The sequence below is a fragment of the Ziziphus jujuba genome, chromosome 6, assembly GCF_031755915.1.
Source record: "Ziziphus jujuba cultivar Dongzao chromosome 6, ASM3175591v1".
In the NCBI taxonomy this organism is placed as follows: domain Eukaryota; kingdom Viridiplantae; phylum Streptophyta; class Magnoliopsida; order Rosales; family Rhamnaceae; genus Ziziphus; species Ziziphus jujuba.
The window spans coordinates 9,481,168-9,496,994 of record NC_083384.1 but is presented as its reverse complement, the minus strand read 5'-3'; the positions used below and the strand labels follow the sequence as shown (position 1 = coordinate 9,496,994).

Here is a 15,827-nt window from a genome sequence, read left to right as displayed (position 1 = left end):
TATTCGATCTTATCAAAATTGAATGATGGATGACATGTTTTCCAGAAAATATAAAACCATTCGTAAAGGTTAGGCCTAGTCAAGCTAGTGGAGGCAATGAATATTGAAAATTCTAATCATACCACTGAATTTTGTCCTTTCTTTTTTCAAATAATAGATGTGAAACAATATTTAAGGATTTTTCAAATAATTAATTAAAAAATGTTTCAACGTATGGGGTAAAAGGATTGAAAATTACTAGTATATTTTGTGAAGTCCAGCCGCACCAACCACAGCCATCAATTTTGACAATGGTCATTGGAAAATGGATTGTTCAACAATTGTGGGCTCTGCAGAGGCTGTTGTAAGCCTATAAATAGGCTCCATCCCGTTGTATGCAAACCAAGCTAAGAGAGCAAGTTCAATATTATCCCAAGTGAGGAATATTGAGAGAAAACTCCGAGAGAGAGAGTGTTTAAGTTCCAGAGAGAGCTTGAGAGAAGAGTGAGCAATTCCAGAGAGAATTGGAAAGTGTAGAGAGAGGTTCCACGTGAGAATCCTCCATGAGAGAAGTTTTTATTTTTGTATTCTATTTCTAAAAGATTAATAGAATTCTTTTTATTTTTCTTTTCATATTTCTTCTCTAAGGTGGTCAGAGAACCACAACATATTTTAGTTGATTTGTTACCCAACAAAGAGAAAAAAATCCGAAAGTTAAACACGATCGAAGCTTAAAGGTGAAAAATCAATCTATCTTTTAATATTAGTTGTATCAAAATAAACAAATTTAAAATCTAAGACATATAATTAACAATTCGAGGGATTCTTTATTTACCACAAAAACAAAAAAAAAAAAAAAAAAAAAAAAAAAACCAAAAAATTCGAGGGATTCTTTTTACACCACCATTTACTGGAAGAAATGTAAGGTATGTCGGTCATCCAAAAGAAATTGGGCTTCAAGCTTCAGCGAGCTGGACCGTTGTCTTCCTGCGATAGCCTACGTTTCTACTTTGGATTCATTTTTCTCCTCGATTCTTTGAACAATGCAAGCCTGTTCTTCGTTTTGGCATCAAGGAAAGAAAAAATAATAATAATAATAATAAAAGTAGAGCTTAGAAAATTATATTTCTTAAAAAAAAAAAAGAAAAAAAAGTAAAGCTCAAATTACCAACATCAAGTCCAAAACTGTTCAGCAATAAAAGCTACTATTTTCTTAAATAATAATCTGAATTCAAATTCTTTTCATCTAATAACAAAAAACAAATAAATAAAAGTAAAAAAAGATTACCATCATCAAAATAAGAACTTAGAATAGTTTTATTTTTGAATGACGATACACTTTCTTTTTTAATTACTAGAAGAGTACATTAACGTTCTTTTTTTGATTTCTTTTCCTCCAATACTTGCTTATTTCTTCTGCCAAAAGAACGAATATTACATAATACATTAATCTTCTCAAGTATTAGCATACACGTGGAGTTGATACTCTGATCTGATAGAATAGAATAATAATTAAATTAATAAAAATTGTAAAGGTAGATAGGACACCACCCATTAATAGTGTCGTATCAAAAATTTCAGCCCAAATTCAATTCATCGTCTTTAATTTGCATTTATTCCACATATATGATTCTTATAACTTACTAGACACTAAATTACAATGAAAAGGATATTAATAGAATTTGTTACCTAAAACTTCCACCACTCTGCTATTTCGAGATCCTTCCAGAGGCAAATCGGTGAAAGAATGAACTCCCTTAATATTTTGTTCTTTTCCCTCGTAGAGCTATAGTCTAAATGAATTCTTGCTAGGCTTATGTATAATATGTAGGCGAGCATCTTTAAAGGGGGTAAAAAGGAACAAAGGATTGGATCTTATTATAAAAGAGGCAATTGTGAAACTACCATGTAATACAAGCTAAGAGATGGATTAAGAATTTGAGATGGGAGCTTTTGACAATTTTGACCCCATTTTAATCCCTTTATTAACATATGGTTAACGTGCACATATTTCTAAATTCTGTGGCATTTCTTCAACAAAAATACTTCTTATAAATCGAGTATTTTTTCAGTCAGGCGCAAGGCATGGTTTCTATATATAAAGAAGGAAGTTACAATACATATATGCATTTAGGCCCTAGCCAAAGTTTCATAATTCGTACATATGTATATATATATATATATATATAAAATTTAATCACACGGTTCTTCAAAGTTTAATCTTTCAAACTAATAGTATTTCTGTATCGCTGAATTGGGAAATTGTTATTTTAATTTCTTTTCTTTCTTTATGAAAATTGTTTTACTCGTTCTGTCTCTTATTGGCGGTCGGGTGCTATGCATGGCCTTTCCAAGCTATATTATGGATTCTTGGTCCTTTGTCGGATTGGTTGTCTTCCATGGCATTGGTTTATGGGTTATATAAGCTCAGTTTTGCTGAAAAATTCACAAACAACCTTGAGGATCATGAGAAAAGCGTGATTAATTAGGAACTAAGTAATATATTATTCAATCATGTTTCAGAATCCATCTTCCAAAGCTAGCTTTGTTCATGGGAACTAATATATGATTTGTGCATCCATATATAACATATACCTAAAGCCTTTGTCGATAGGGGTAATTTAATATGGGATCAAGCTTAGGGTAAAACTTTTACTTATGGATTTTTGAAAGTATGGAAATGGGGTTAGAACTTTAACACTAGCTAATGTTTGTGCTAAAGAGGTGGTTGTTGGCTTGTTGCTAATCAATATAAATACATAAGATTATTTAATGATGAAGAATAGAAAAATGATGTTTATCACTAGTGGTGATTATTACTATTCTATGTGGTAGTGAATCCCATATATATGTATAAATAAAAATAGTTTACAGATAATAGATCCTATTTATATTAAAAAGCCATATAAACATTGGATCAACTGCTATGTAGGATGATGATAATCATCATTGGTGATATATAGTTATACTTTTAAGAATAGTATGTATATATGTGTATATATATATATATTTGAATAAGCCAATAATTGTAAAGTTAGAAGTACAATGGAACATGCATTTAAAGTTCAAACTTTCCCAATTTTGAACAATTTTGGAATTCAATATTTGTCAATGTTGGCTAGTCAATTAGACTTTTTTTCCCCCCTTTTATATTTGTTTATGAAAATTTTTTGGGGACACAGGATGAAAACAAAAATCCTGTCAGTTTAACTCGTCATCTTCTTCCAATTGATTTCGTAAGGGTGGTTGTTGTTTTCCCATCAATGAATGAGGGAATTCTCAACAAATGTGGTCAGTAATTAATTTTCCAAAGTCATTATAATTTAATTAACATTTCCTACGTCATTTGAAAATTAATTAACTTCCTAAAATCTTTGATTAAGCAAGCATAAACTTTCTATCAGCAATTGCCTTGCATCAATTAGAGTAGTCTAACAAAGCCCCCAACAAAATAGGAAAACAAAAACAAAAACAAAAACAAATAAAAGTTTTAAGTATATCTTTGTCTTGCATATATAAAATTTATTTGCACTGAAATTTTATTTTAAAAGTTATTTTACTTAAAGATATTGATTAAATCTCTACGCATTCAACATTTTATTAGTCCTTTATTCTTAAAATGTACTTTTAAGATCATATAAATTTTTATTTTATTATTTTTTTTATGAACAAATTTCTAAATACAGGTGTAATTTCTGATTCTGAATTTATAAATAAAATAATTTTAAAATTTGTGTGTTAAATTAACATAGGTTTTAATTAAAAGTAAAAAATGTTACTATAACTATCTCTAGTACTCATCCAAAGTTAAATTTCTAAGTTTAGGTGACTTCTGATTTTATAAATAGAACATATTCTTAGAAATTTTATTTGATAAAGTAAATATGAATATTAACTTAGTTAAAGATCTGCAAATTAGACTTTAACATATATGGTATCCCTGTTTAGGTACTGTTTTCAAATTCTTACTTTGCCAACTCCTAAAAAGTCTTTCTAATCCACGTATTAGGTCTCATTTTCCAATTAATTCTTCTCAGTTTCACCAACATTTCAGTACTCATTGATTTTCACCTTCATCTAATTTTCATCGCTATTGTATATGTGTAGAACAAAAAGTCCAGTGATATAATAGTGAAATTAATGAATAATGCTGTCACCACATATAATATTAGTAACACTAGTAATTTCTTAACTCTATCTATTAAAGATATGATAATAATTAAGATAGAAAACAGAAATTTAATCCTTCCATTTCTAGAGAACATTTACATTTTTATTTTTTTTTATATGTGTTTACATAATTTTATCGTAAACAATAAAAAGCAATAATTTTTCACAAATTTTTTTTTTTTTCCATTTCGACTAAGATCCACCATCCCAAATTATCTTAGCTATATAGTCTAAGTATTTCCTTTTTAAAAATTAAAAAAAGAAAAAAAAAATTAAAGTAAAGGCACATTTCTTTACTAAATGGAAATTACAAAGATGCATATACGTACCGATATCAACATTCAACATGGAGATCATCGAGATCCAAGCCAACATACTCCATCATCCCACTTACTAAACCCTCATGATCAAAGTCCTGAGTCGATGGCAACACCTTCATTGGCTGCTCAGGCGATCCAGCTGCCGCCATCAAATCAGGAGACACAAAATAATCAGACGACGACAATGACGGTGGCTGGTTGTGATCCTCATTGTCACATGATGTTTTCTCTTCCTTACACTCTTGTTTGATCGATGAGAAAAATGGATGGTGTTGTACGTTTTTGAGGTTTGTGAGGCTAGAAGTGTCAAAGCTGATGAAAATCGAGGAAGTGTTCTCAGTAGGATTAGTACTAGTGTTGCATTCCAAGATCATTTCAGGGTTTTTGAGGTCCTCGCATGTGTGATGCCCATAATATATGGTCCGGTACAGTGGGGGATTCATTTGGATTCTTTGAACTTGTTTGGTTGCTTTGCAGCCTTGATCATTCTTGTACTCGCACCTGAAGTAGTGCCTGCAATTGAAACCATCATGAACTTGATCAATTACAACTTACAATTGTTCCTACTGCTTAAAATTGAAAGAATATAATATACACATAATAAACGACGTGTTATTTTCTTTTGCATGGATTCTTTTCCTGGTCCTTTCTTACTTCTTGGTTCTAAATTTTTTTCGTTCTTAACCTTAAAATGCTGGATTTTTAACCAATTGACAGACAGACTTTGCTACTTGACTGGATTTCTGCCTGGAGAATTGTTCTTTCTTTAGGTTGAACCTTAAATATAAAACTACTAGTGATAGCTATGTACCAGAAAACTATCCTAATTGTAGCTAGGACTTAGGAGTTGTAAAAGTAGGTGTCTTTATCTGACATGGTTTTTCAATACCTTATTTTATAAGGTTATTTAACTTGTTCTAAAGGTAAAGATTCAATATTTTTACGTTTTAAAGAATAAAAATAAAAGTTAAAAAAAAAAATATATATATATATATATATATAAAATATCTATTGCAATCCTGAATATTCTAGGTAGTATTACAAAAGACGATCATCAATTACAGTTCCATAATCTATAGATGTTAGTGTTGAAACCATTAAGCAAGCTTTAATTAATGAGTTTATTTCATTGATTCTTTACCTTATCAAAGGATTTTATCTTTTTTATATTTTCCACCAATATATATGTATATATATATATATATATTAATAGAAATAGCATTGTCAAAAGAAATAGATCAGACGCAACATCTTTATTCTTTCAGCAATATATTTGCTCAAGTCACTGTAGATAGCCCGTTCTAAACCTTAAGTATGTGTGCTTAAATGTCTATAGGCCATGCTTAGCTGCAGGGCACACAAACTCGCAATAACACAGATTTCGAATATCAAATGTATCCTTGTAAAATTTGCAATAGGGATAAAGAATATGACATTGTTGCTAATTAATCATAAATTTTTTTTTTCCACACAATATTCTGAATGTTGGATTCATCGTAATATTTGACATCATATGAAATTGTGAGAACAACTTAAGATTCCCATCGTTGAAGAAACAGTCCAAATCCACCAAAATTGAGTTTTGGTACTTTTCACTAATTAAGAACCAGAAGAATAATAAATACTGAAGATAGGATAAATATGTCTCAAAATTTTCTGAAAGGAACATGAAACTTTTAAGGATTACCTTCATTTTCCTTTCCAATTAAGTTAACATATTGTATATTTTCGCTTTCTGGTAGAAAAACCTTGAAATTATATACATAGCTGATAACATACCTGGGATACTTGGCATTGAGAATCGCTTTTTGTCCGTACTTCCTCCATGCTTGACCATCATTAATGAGAGTTGGAGTATCTCTTTTCCATGTCCTTAGGCTTGTTCTGTAAATTTCAAATAAAGGAAATTAAAAAGCTTTAACTACACAAAAAATTTCCTCCATGAGTAAATTCAAAATCGTGCAAAAGATGAAGAAACTAATTTCTTCATTTTAATGTTTGACTTGGGATTCAATTAATTTATTAGCAAGTGGGTATTGACGTATATGCCGATCTTAGTAATTAGTTTCAAGTTGCGCTGCCGTTTTGTCTAATTCTTTCTTGAAACTGGAAAAGAAATGTACCAACAATCATTCAAACAAAGATCTACATACTAATATAAGAAACAATCAAGAAGATGAAGATGTTAAAAAAATTGCTATATACTATATATTAACTAACCTTCTCTCATAGCAACCCCTGCGGTTCTTTTTACTTGGGATAGTAATAGTATTACTCTTGCAACTTTCTTGGGAATCTTCAGAATTCCGAGCAACCAAACACGGTAAACCCACTTGGAAATCAGCTTGAGTTTGAGAGATCACCGAGGATTTCACATTCAAAATGGAAAGGGTTGTGGAAAACGATTTCATTATCTTCATGAGTAGATTTTTCACAGATCCAGCTGAATCATCAGACTTGGAGAGAACACATCGAAGCTGGTTTGCGAGTTCCCGGCCTTTCATCAGCTCCTCAATGGCCATTTTCCGAATGGCGTCTAGGTTTTCAGGCCAAGAACCGTCCATTATGTGTTTGTGTGTGTGTGTCTTAATGAGATAATTATTATTTGATTTCAGTAAAGAAATATAAAGTAATTTTTTTTTTTAAAAAAAAAGGAAATTAATATAGAATTAGGAGCACATCACTATTTGTGATGGGTGGGATTATTACTGACATTTTAATTATATGTGTTAATTTTTTATTTAAAAGTTTAATTTGAAAAAATAAATATTTTTTTATGGTTATTTGAATTACCAAATGAGATATAGGTCTCTCTAGTTTAATAAATAGCTTCTTCTTTTTTCTTTTTTCTTTTTTCCCTAATTTTTGGAGGAAGATAATGTACTTTCTAATTGTCCATAATTACAATACGATTGCTGGTGAGCTGTGTTCGTTAGAAATTGTTCAATAAAATGGTCTACCATCTCATCAAGCTCATCTGCTACCATACACGTTATCGGAAATGCATCATTGTACCCATTAATGGAAATATATGTTATAGAATTTTATTTTACTGCGCTCAGTTTTTTTTAGGTGCAATAGGACCTCAATTCCCACAAATCATGGTAAATTCTTTCCTCAACTAAAGCTTCCTAATTTCTATGAGGCATTGTTTGCTAATATTTTAGAACCAAAGTGGATTTGGATGCATAGTAGTATGCATACCATTGTTAATGTAAAAGTTTGGTTTTGTTAATTCATTTTGAAAAGATAGTAATAGTAAAAACGATAATAACAAATTGTTATGTGATTTTTTAGCTAACATAATAGTATACATATTCTTATTAAAGAAAAATAATTTTTTTATAATTATCACAGAGATAATCACCACTTATGTATGTAAAATAACATTTTGATGTTATGAATTGTTATTTTTTTAATTTTGAAATTTTAGAAACCAATTATTATTTTCTTTAGATTGGTATAAACAAATTATTATTATTATTTTGGGAAGCAGTATAAACTTTGTTTTTTTGATAATATAATATAAACCAAATATTAATGTAAACTGCAATCGCATTTTGTACCCATTAAACATTATTAGAAGGTACACCCCATATTATTAGCCCCAAAAAAAAAAAAAACCACGGTACACCCAATAATTTGTATTATTTAACACCAAAAGAATAAAAAAGTTGGTGATGTCATAGTATTATGTCATTGGCGTGACATCATCTACTAGTTGCATGCCATCTGGATTTGGTTTAATATTTCCATGTTGCAAATTTTTAAGAAAATTTCAACTTCTTGTCTCACTGTTTTATCTTATCAATCACTAAAACTGTGGCGAAAGAACGGTAATACCCTTAGGAAGGATATTATTTGGGGGGTTTGCGGTAAGAATTATTTTGTAAATAAGGTACAAGATTAGGGATATTTCTGACCAGCGATCTTCCTAATGCGTTACAGGATGGTGGTAGTTAGATCTCCAAGGTTATTGTTCCCTACTTATCCACATTCCAAGAAGTGAATAGGCACCTAGAGAAGTTTAAAATATAAATAAAAAATCAAATAAATAAATGTTTCAAAAGTTTAAAAAATAAATGAACGAAGAATAGGCACCTAGATGCTTTTTTATTTTTTTATTTTTGTATTTTTTTTTTTAATATGAAAATGATCTATTCTTTGGGATGACATTAAAAATTCGTGTACTTAGTTCTAATCTTCCAATCGAGGCCTTCAGGGTCTGTTGTTGCTTCTACATCACTGAATATGGCCGTCCTCAATGAATGTTTCACAAACAATAGGAATCTATACTTTCACCCAAAATAAATAAATAAATAAACAATAGGAATCAATATGATTTATAAATTTAGAACAATAATATATAATTAATGTAGTTGTAATCAAACATTAACCCAATTAAAAAAATGTAGTTTTAATCAAACAATTCATATGCAAACGAAACAAATTTTAATCCTTCCGAGGATGGGTCATGTGTAGCTATTTTGTGGGATCAACCCACATGTGCTGAAATATTAAAAATAAATAAAAATATCAGAAAAAGTTTATTATATTAATATATATAAATGGTAATATTGAAATCGAACTCCAAAAAACCTCAAGCCAGATGGGGCAAAATAAACCCCTTCAGCTACCCATGAGACAGGATTTTTCTTCTCTTTTCTTTCCTTTCGTTTTTTTCCACTTTTCTAAAAATATAAAAGTTATTTTTAAGAAAACAAAATAGTAATTAAAGTCAGAAGAGGAGAGAATCTGTCCTTTTCTGGCAAGCAAAAGATGCGAGGCATTGATGGACTTGGTGAATATATAAAGACAATAAAGTCCATGCTATATATAATATAACTATTTAGTATAAGATATATCATATATGTATTTCTGTCTGTATACGGCCGGTGGTCCTGAAATATACATTACACCGTTATTTTTCTTGCATATATAAATAAAAAGAAATAAAATAACAAGAGATTGATTAAAATAGGCTTGGTTGCTATTGAATGATTCTCTATTCTTTTAGTATTTCCCTTACTAATTAAAAAAACATTATATATTTAATTACTTTCATTTTCTTTCAAAAAAATTACTTTTACCTTTCAAATGTATACTCGTGGTGGATGTACACTTTTGGTCATTTAGAAGGAAAGTCAAAATTTGATATTTTGACCCTTCCAAAGTTGGTTGCCAAGAACTGCTAATTGGCAATTGGCCGGGACAGTCAATCTACAAGCAAGATTATTCGCTTTGCATACATCCACTATTCAAACGGAAGGAGTTTTGAGAAATTCTTGCTGTATCTTCTTCTTGCAATATACACAGCTTTGCAGAATGACTTCTTACTATCAATAGAACCATTAATCTTCTTATATTTTTTTTTCAGTTTGCGGAGTTCTGATCAATACTAGTTGCACTTTCTATCTCTAAAAACAGAATTTGTACAGGGTAGTTCACAAGAAATCAGGTCTTACACATACCAAACAACTCCTTTAACATGTCGGTTTCCAAAGTTCTGATACCATGTTGAATCACTTTCTAGTCCAAAGCCTAAACTAATAGAAAGTGAATCCAACTATATATATCAAGCTTATTTTAACTACGGTTTCACTTATTACAACAAATCAAACAATTCACTGGGACCAACACACAGGAAAGCAAATGTTAAATATAAACAAACATACACACAAATATTATATTCAGTTTCATGCACCGGGGAGAGAAACAGGCATATCTATGCTGGAAATTCTGGAAGCCAATTTAAGTTTATATCTTCTTTGGGAAACCTTAAAACTATGTTGGTAAGAAATGGAAGAAATGGCTCCCACATTTCTTTAACCTCTTCATCACATATCAGATCTTTCAACTTCTCAAGCTCCAAAACAGATTTTGGCAACTCCTGCAATCTTGAGCAGTGATTCATGTTGAGCTTTCTCAAACTGCTTAACTCACCCATATGTTCAGGCAAGTTCTCAATGCTGATACAGTCTGATATATCAAGAAATTTTAACTTAGGTAGGTTTCTAATAGAGTCCGGTAATTCTATCAAACTAATACAGGACCTAAGTCTTAGCACTTCTAGATTCACCAACTTTCCAATTTCTTTGGGTATTGAAGATAGCTTAGGACAATATGTGATGCTTAGCTTCCTCAGGTGAATGATATCAGAGAGTCCGATAGGCAGTTCCAAAAGATCATTGCAAAAGTCTATATTCATCTCTCTTAGATTTGGAAATAGATAAGAAATTTGGACATTACTGTTGCTGAAAGACTCACCAACGTTGCACATATACAAAGATATTTTCTGCAGATTCTTCAATGGTATGGAGGTTTTGGTGATTAGTGAAGGAATTGAGATGCGCTCCATTCTTAGTCTCTTCAAATTGGTTAAATGACCAAGAAATTGAAAATTACTTAGTTCAGCAGGGAAGTAGCTGTAATTTGTAAGTATTATAACCTTTAGTTTGTCCATGGTTTTCACAAACTTAGGTAAGGCATAATCCCGTGTCCGAAAATTCAGAACTAGAACCTCAGCTTCAGGTAGTTGCATGTCACACCATTTTGACGAGAATTTTTCATCTGTAAACAATAACATTTATGGTGTTACTACCTGAAGGAAAATTCCAACCAAGTTTTTTTAGAGACAGAGAGACAGAGAGAGAGAAGGTCAAACCAGTTGAGATAGACAATAGGCGGGCATTAGTTGGTTTCTCTTTGTGTTCTTTCCACCACTTTGGAAGATTATCTCCACTAAACTCCACAATCACTCTTTTCCGCTGCCCGATTGGATCCAAGCTACTTTGATGGATAGCAAGATCTCTAAGCAGATCATGCTGAGTAACAAAGTGTTCACTGTAGTAGCCATCCACCTCCTTCACATCCTTTCTGATCATGAGAAGAGAATATTTTGCTTAGAACAAATTCTTCATCTTTATGGAATTCAAATTTATATTTGAGAGACCAAAAGTTAAAGCTTAGCAATACTTGGAAATAAATAAATGTTTGATAATACTTGTATGCTACTTCTTTCAAATAATTTAGCATCTATATCAACATCCTTATATATGAATGAAATATTTTAGCCATTGCATGTCAAATTAGCCATCATTGTGTTTACTGCATTTCAAGATAACAAAGATTAAATCAGACCAACAAAAACCAAAAAACCAGCACACCTTGTGACTACAAGATTAGCCAGATTCCAAACAGTGAGATCGATAAGGTTAGCAATGGCCATACTATCATCTTCTAGCTCATATAATTCTGACCACATATCAATAAGAGCAAGAGCAGGAATTCTTTGGCCTTCAGGAAATGAACCAAGGTCCATAAAACACTCTTTGATAGTTACGTTTAGATCATCCAAGCTGCATTTTAAGCCATACTCAAGCAGTTCATCATCAATGTCAGAACCACGACAACATGAACCTCTTGAATATTCTGTCAGTCTTCTTAGCCAAATGTCTGATTGCTTCCCACCTAATGACTTGGCCACTATTATAAGGGCATGTGGGAATACCTTATAGTAATTCACTATCTGCAATCAAGAATAAGTACCAAATTATCAATTAGGATTTGCGATTTCAATCACTATGGTTATCTAACTCATCATCTTAATCAACGTTTCTTGTCACTCAAATATATGGATATAGTATATATATGTAGTAGACTTTTATACCCTTTTCACAGTATCATCAGGTATTTGAGATTTCCCATCTTCCAAGGGTGCCCAGTGACGGAAGAGAGTCATTGCATCTTTATCATTCAGGGGGTTCAAATGGTATGGAGGGGCAAATTTTGGTGGGCCAAATCTAGGTAATTGAGATCTTGATGTCACTAAAATCTTGTACTCTGGTATTGGGAATAGGAACTTCTCGACAAGGGACTCTGATCCGGGCCAAACATCATCCAGAACCAGTAATATAGGATTTGGTCTTAGTTTATTCAACCATTGTTCCAAAAGTTTGACTGCATCTGCTTGGTTTATAATAACAGGTATCTCGTACCTCCTTTGTTTATACAGTTCTTGTACGATAAGACTCAGACTAGGTGGCGTTTTCGTAACAGGAATAAAGTAGATGTTCTTCTTGAATTTTTCTATTCATATAGCAAAAGACAGAAAGGGAAAATTTCATTACTTCTCGAGTTTGATGAAAAATCATTTAGACCCTCAAGAGGCTTGAAAAATCATTATTAACCCCTTTAAAATTTGAATAATTATTATTTACCATTTTTAGAATTGATTTTTAACCAAATAAATTTACGAAAAATCTATTTTACCTTCTGTGTTAAAATAAATATCAAAACTTTGTTATTTTTATTATATAACAATAATATATTAAAAATATAATTTATTTGTCTAATCAATCTTCTGCTTCTGCTGGGTGACATAGCAGCCGGGCTAATGTTGAGCAGCAACACACACAGTATTCGGATTGATGTGATAATTTTCCGTAAATGATGTTTTTTAAATATATCTTATTATGAATAAATGAAAAATTAATAATGTCACGTTTATCTTAATATAGTAGGGTAAAATAGACATTACATAATTCAATTTAGTCAAAAATCAATTTTGGAGTTGCTAAATAATAATTATTCAAACCTAACAAGTTTGCAAGGGATGACTTTTTAAACTTCCGGGTCTAAATGATATTTCATCTAAATGAAATTTCCCCCCAAAAAATGGAAAAATGTCAGTCAAAGATCAATAAAAACATGTGTTCAACTCTTAAACAAAAAGATACAATTATTAACAGATTTTCTATATAGCGCAAATTTTATTTAGATCATTTCCTTCTATATTTTTGGAAAATACCAATAACTTTTAAAAGAAATATATATTTATCAAAATTAACACATTAGTTTATTTTTACAGTTAAAAGGCCACCAATAAAAAATTAAAAATTAACATTTTGAATAATATAGCAAAAATATAATTATGATATTTAATTGCTAAAAATTAACAGATAAAATTTAAATAATAATTTTTAAAAATTATAAAATCTAACTATTTTTTAGGAGAAAATCGAAGAGATTTAAATAAAATGGATATCTTGACCAATATTTAAACAGAAGGGGTAGTATTGTAATTTTATCTTTTTATGTGGGACCTTTGATAGCGAAATTGCCAAAAGCCAGCTGTAAACCACAAACCAAACAAAAACAAAAAACGTTGTAATCAATAAATAAAAAAATAAATATGTACCTTTAACATGCTTATCCCGACAGAATCTGTGTGCTAAGAGGGTCTTCCCACATCCACCAGGACCAGTCACTACAATCAACGGTGATCCGTTCTTGATCAACCTTATCTTCAATTCTTTCAAAGGCGTCTCCAATCCAACGATGAACTCTGGAAGTTGATGATGATCATAATCAGGTCCATGGTACCAAAACGTCGATACGGTCGGATCGAAAACTTGATCAAAATCCCCAATTTTCCCCTTGTTAGCCATGATTTTTCTGTGCACATCCTTGGTCAAAACCAGAGTCTCCTTCATATCCCTAACAATCTGGATCTGTAAGATCTGCATCAACCTCTTTAAAGTCTCATCCAATTCCTGTAGCTTTTCTGTGCAAGAATGCTTTTTGCGGATGTTCCATGGATGAATCTGAGAGCAAATACGAACCACTTTCTCTCCCTCCAGCATCTTTTCCTCGAATTCGCTTGCTTCCCATTTTTGCAGATCCAATTCACTATCAAACTGCTTTCTCTCTTTGATCAGTGGCTCTAATGCTTCTAGCTTTCCTTCGATTTTCTTCAAGTTGAATTTGAACATCGAAGTGTGGTCGATTATTTCTTTAACTGCATCGAAGAGCAATCTGAACGCTGCTACAAGAGCCATATGTGTAGAAAAAGAACTTTACTAACTTGCACTCGCTCAAAAATAAAGAATCTATCAGCTTACCTCATTATCGCCATCTTATATAGAATAAGCCTCATAGGCTTAGGTGGACCGGTATATTAATGTATCCAGCAGCGTGTTAGACTAAAAAGCAAGTCTTATATTTAATTCAAACTTTTGTCAAGGGCACCGAGTAATTTCAATTTTTTTTTTTTTTGGGTTCCTAGTACCGAGTAATTTCTTGGTAAAACCAACGAGTCATAAATATATAAAACTTGTAAAATGGAAAAAGAGAATTATTTTCCGGGAAATTAAGTGAGTGGGTTATCAGCCATTGTGTTTCCTAGAAAGGTTTACCTATATATACACATCAAAAATCACATGCATTCAAACACGTATAAAGATGAGCCATTGACATTGAGCCTCAATTAAAAATTTGAGATCAGAGACTCAAAAACTATATAGTCTAGCTATCAATTAGAGCCGAGAAAACCTCCCATTTTCACAATTTTCCCACACACACAAAATTCCTTACATTATATATATTTAATTCAAATATATAATCTCTACGTCTTTTGACGTTTCAGAGAGTATGGTAGGGGAAATTTATAAGTTCTATGGTCGGAAAGTCGTCATAGAATTAGACATGTTCTTAAAATCAAAATTTTTCAATATTTTGATAAATTCCTTCCTGACCAATGACCATCATCTGAACACTTCCTAAATCCTTTTGAAGGGTATTTTCTAGTCTTTTTATATATGAAGTGCGTTTCGGGATATGTACAGCAGAAATATGAGAATTCAAATGGATATGGATATTTGAATAAGGATTGCTAGATGTAGAACTATATGAGGTCGCGTGAAAATTTGATTTTCTTTAATTAATAAATTTATTTCGTCAAAAAATATAATAAATTTTTGGAAACGTGTGTATCAATTAAAAATGAAAATATAGAGTTGGTAAGCATATTTTACTCCTTACCTACGTTACGTATACAGCACCTCTACCAAGTGGCATAAACATTACTTCCAATAGAATGCAGGTATCAACATTTTTTGGACTGGTAAAAGAAGTTTGGATTAGTAGAGGCATAAACATTACTTCCACTAGAATGCAGGTATCAACATTTTTTGGACTGGTAAAAGAAGTTTGGATTTTGACCAAGAAATTCAATATAAACCTAAAATATATTAAAAAAATTAGTTTTAGTAGTTAAACATTTTTATTTGTGCCAACAAAAATACAAATTCGAATCATACAAAATATGAAAAAAATTTAAATAATTTATAATTAAATAATTTGTTTCTAAAAAATATAAACCTAAAACATCTCACCTAAGTCTATATATACATATATAATACAAATTTCATATTTTTGGAACTTTCTTCCCACTGATGTCAAGCTTACGTGGTGACATGATATAGTTTGTATAAGTCATCATATTTATAGGAGATTGTCTACCATTCTTATATCTAATGAGGATTTGAAGTTTGAAGTCTTTGGTGCATAAGAAATTTT

General features: G+C 31.0%; 2 protein-coding genes across 2 annotated transcripts; both read right to left on the bottom strand.

The window, feature by feature from the left end:
- Positions 1-4,465: 4,465 nt before the first annotated feature.
- Positions 4,466-7,033, bottom strand: LOC107430925 (WRKY DNA-binding transcription factor 70). The gene is made up of 3 exons (XM_016041801.3): positions 6,690-7,033; positions 6,249-6,353; positions 4,466-4,982 (listed from the first exon to the last, which is right to left on the bottom strand). Exons 1-3 carry the CDS (start codon positions 7,031-7,033, stop codon positions 4,484-4,486), a joined length of 948 nt encoding a protein of 315 aa, XP_015897287.1. The 3' UTR covers positions 4,466-4,483.
- A 2,852-nt stretch (positions 7,034-9,885) lies between these two features.
- LOC107430932 (probable disease resistance protein At5g66900) lies at positions 9,886-14,648 on the bottom strand. The gene is made up of 5 exons (XM_048463587.2): positions 13,669-14,648; positions 12,139-12,557; positions 11,636-11,997; positions 11,134-11,345; positions 9,886-11,039 (listed from the first exon to the last, which is right to left on the bottom strand). Exons 1-5 carry the CDS (start codon positions 14,306-14,308, stop codon positions 10,195-10,197), a joined length of 2,478 nt encoding a protein of 825 aa, XP_048319544.2. The 5' UTR covers positions 14,309-14,648; the 3' UTR covers positions 9,886-10,194.
- Between the last annotated feature and the right edge of the window lie 1,179 nt (positions 14,649-15,827).

Bases quoted from the DNA above. Each gene is read 5' to 3' on its own strand.
- LOC107430925 (XM_016041801.3), bottom strand. From the start codon at position 7,033: ATGGACGGTTCTTGGCCTGAAAACCTAGACGCCATTCGGAAAATGGCC. The intron at 6,354-6,689 runs GTTAGTTAATAT...TGAAATTTACAG, and splicing joins AGGGGTTGCTATGAGAGAAG to AACAAGCCTAAGGACATGGA. The intron at 4,983-6,248 runs GTATGTTATCAG...TTTCAATTGCAG, and splicing joins CTCAATGCCAAGTATCCCAG to GCACTACTTCAGGTGCGAGT.
- LOC107430932 (XM_048463587.2), bottom strand. From the start codon at position 14,308: ATGGCTCTTGTAGCAGCGTTCAGATTGCTCTTCGATGCAGTTAAAGAA. The intron at 11,998-12,138 runs GTATAAAAGTCT...TCTTGATTGCAG, and splicing joins CTGATGATACTGTGAAAAGG to ATAGTGAATTACTATAAGGT. The intron at 11,346-11,635 runs GTGTGCTGGTTT...TCTCATGATCAG, and splicing joins GCTAATCTTGTAGTCACAAG to AAAGGATGTGAAGGAGGTGG.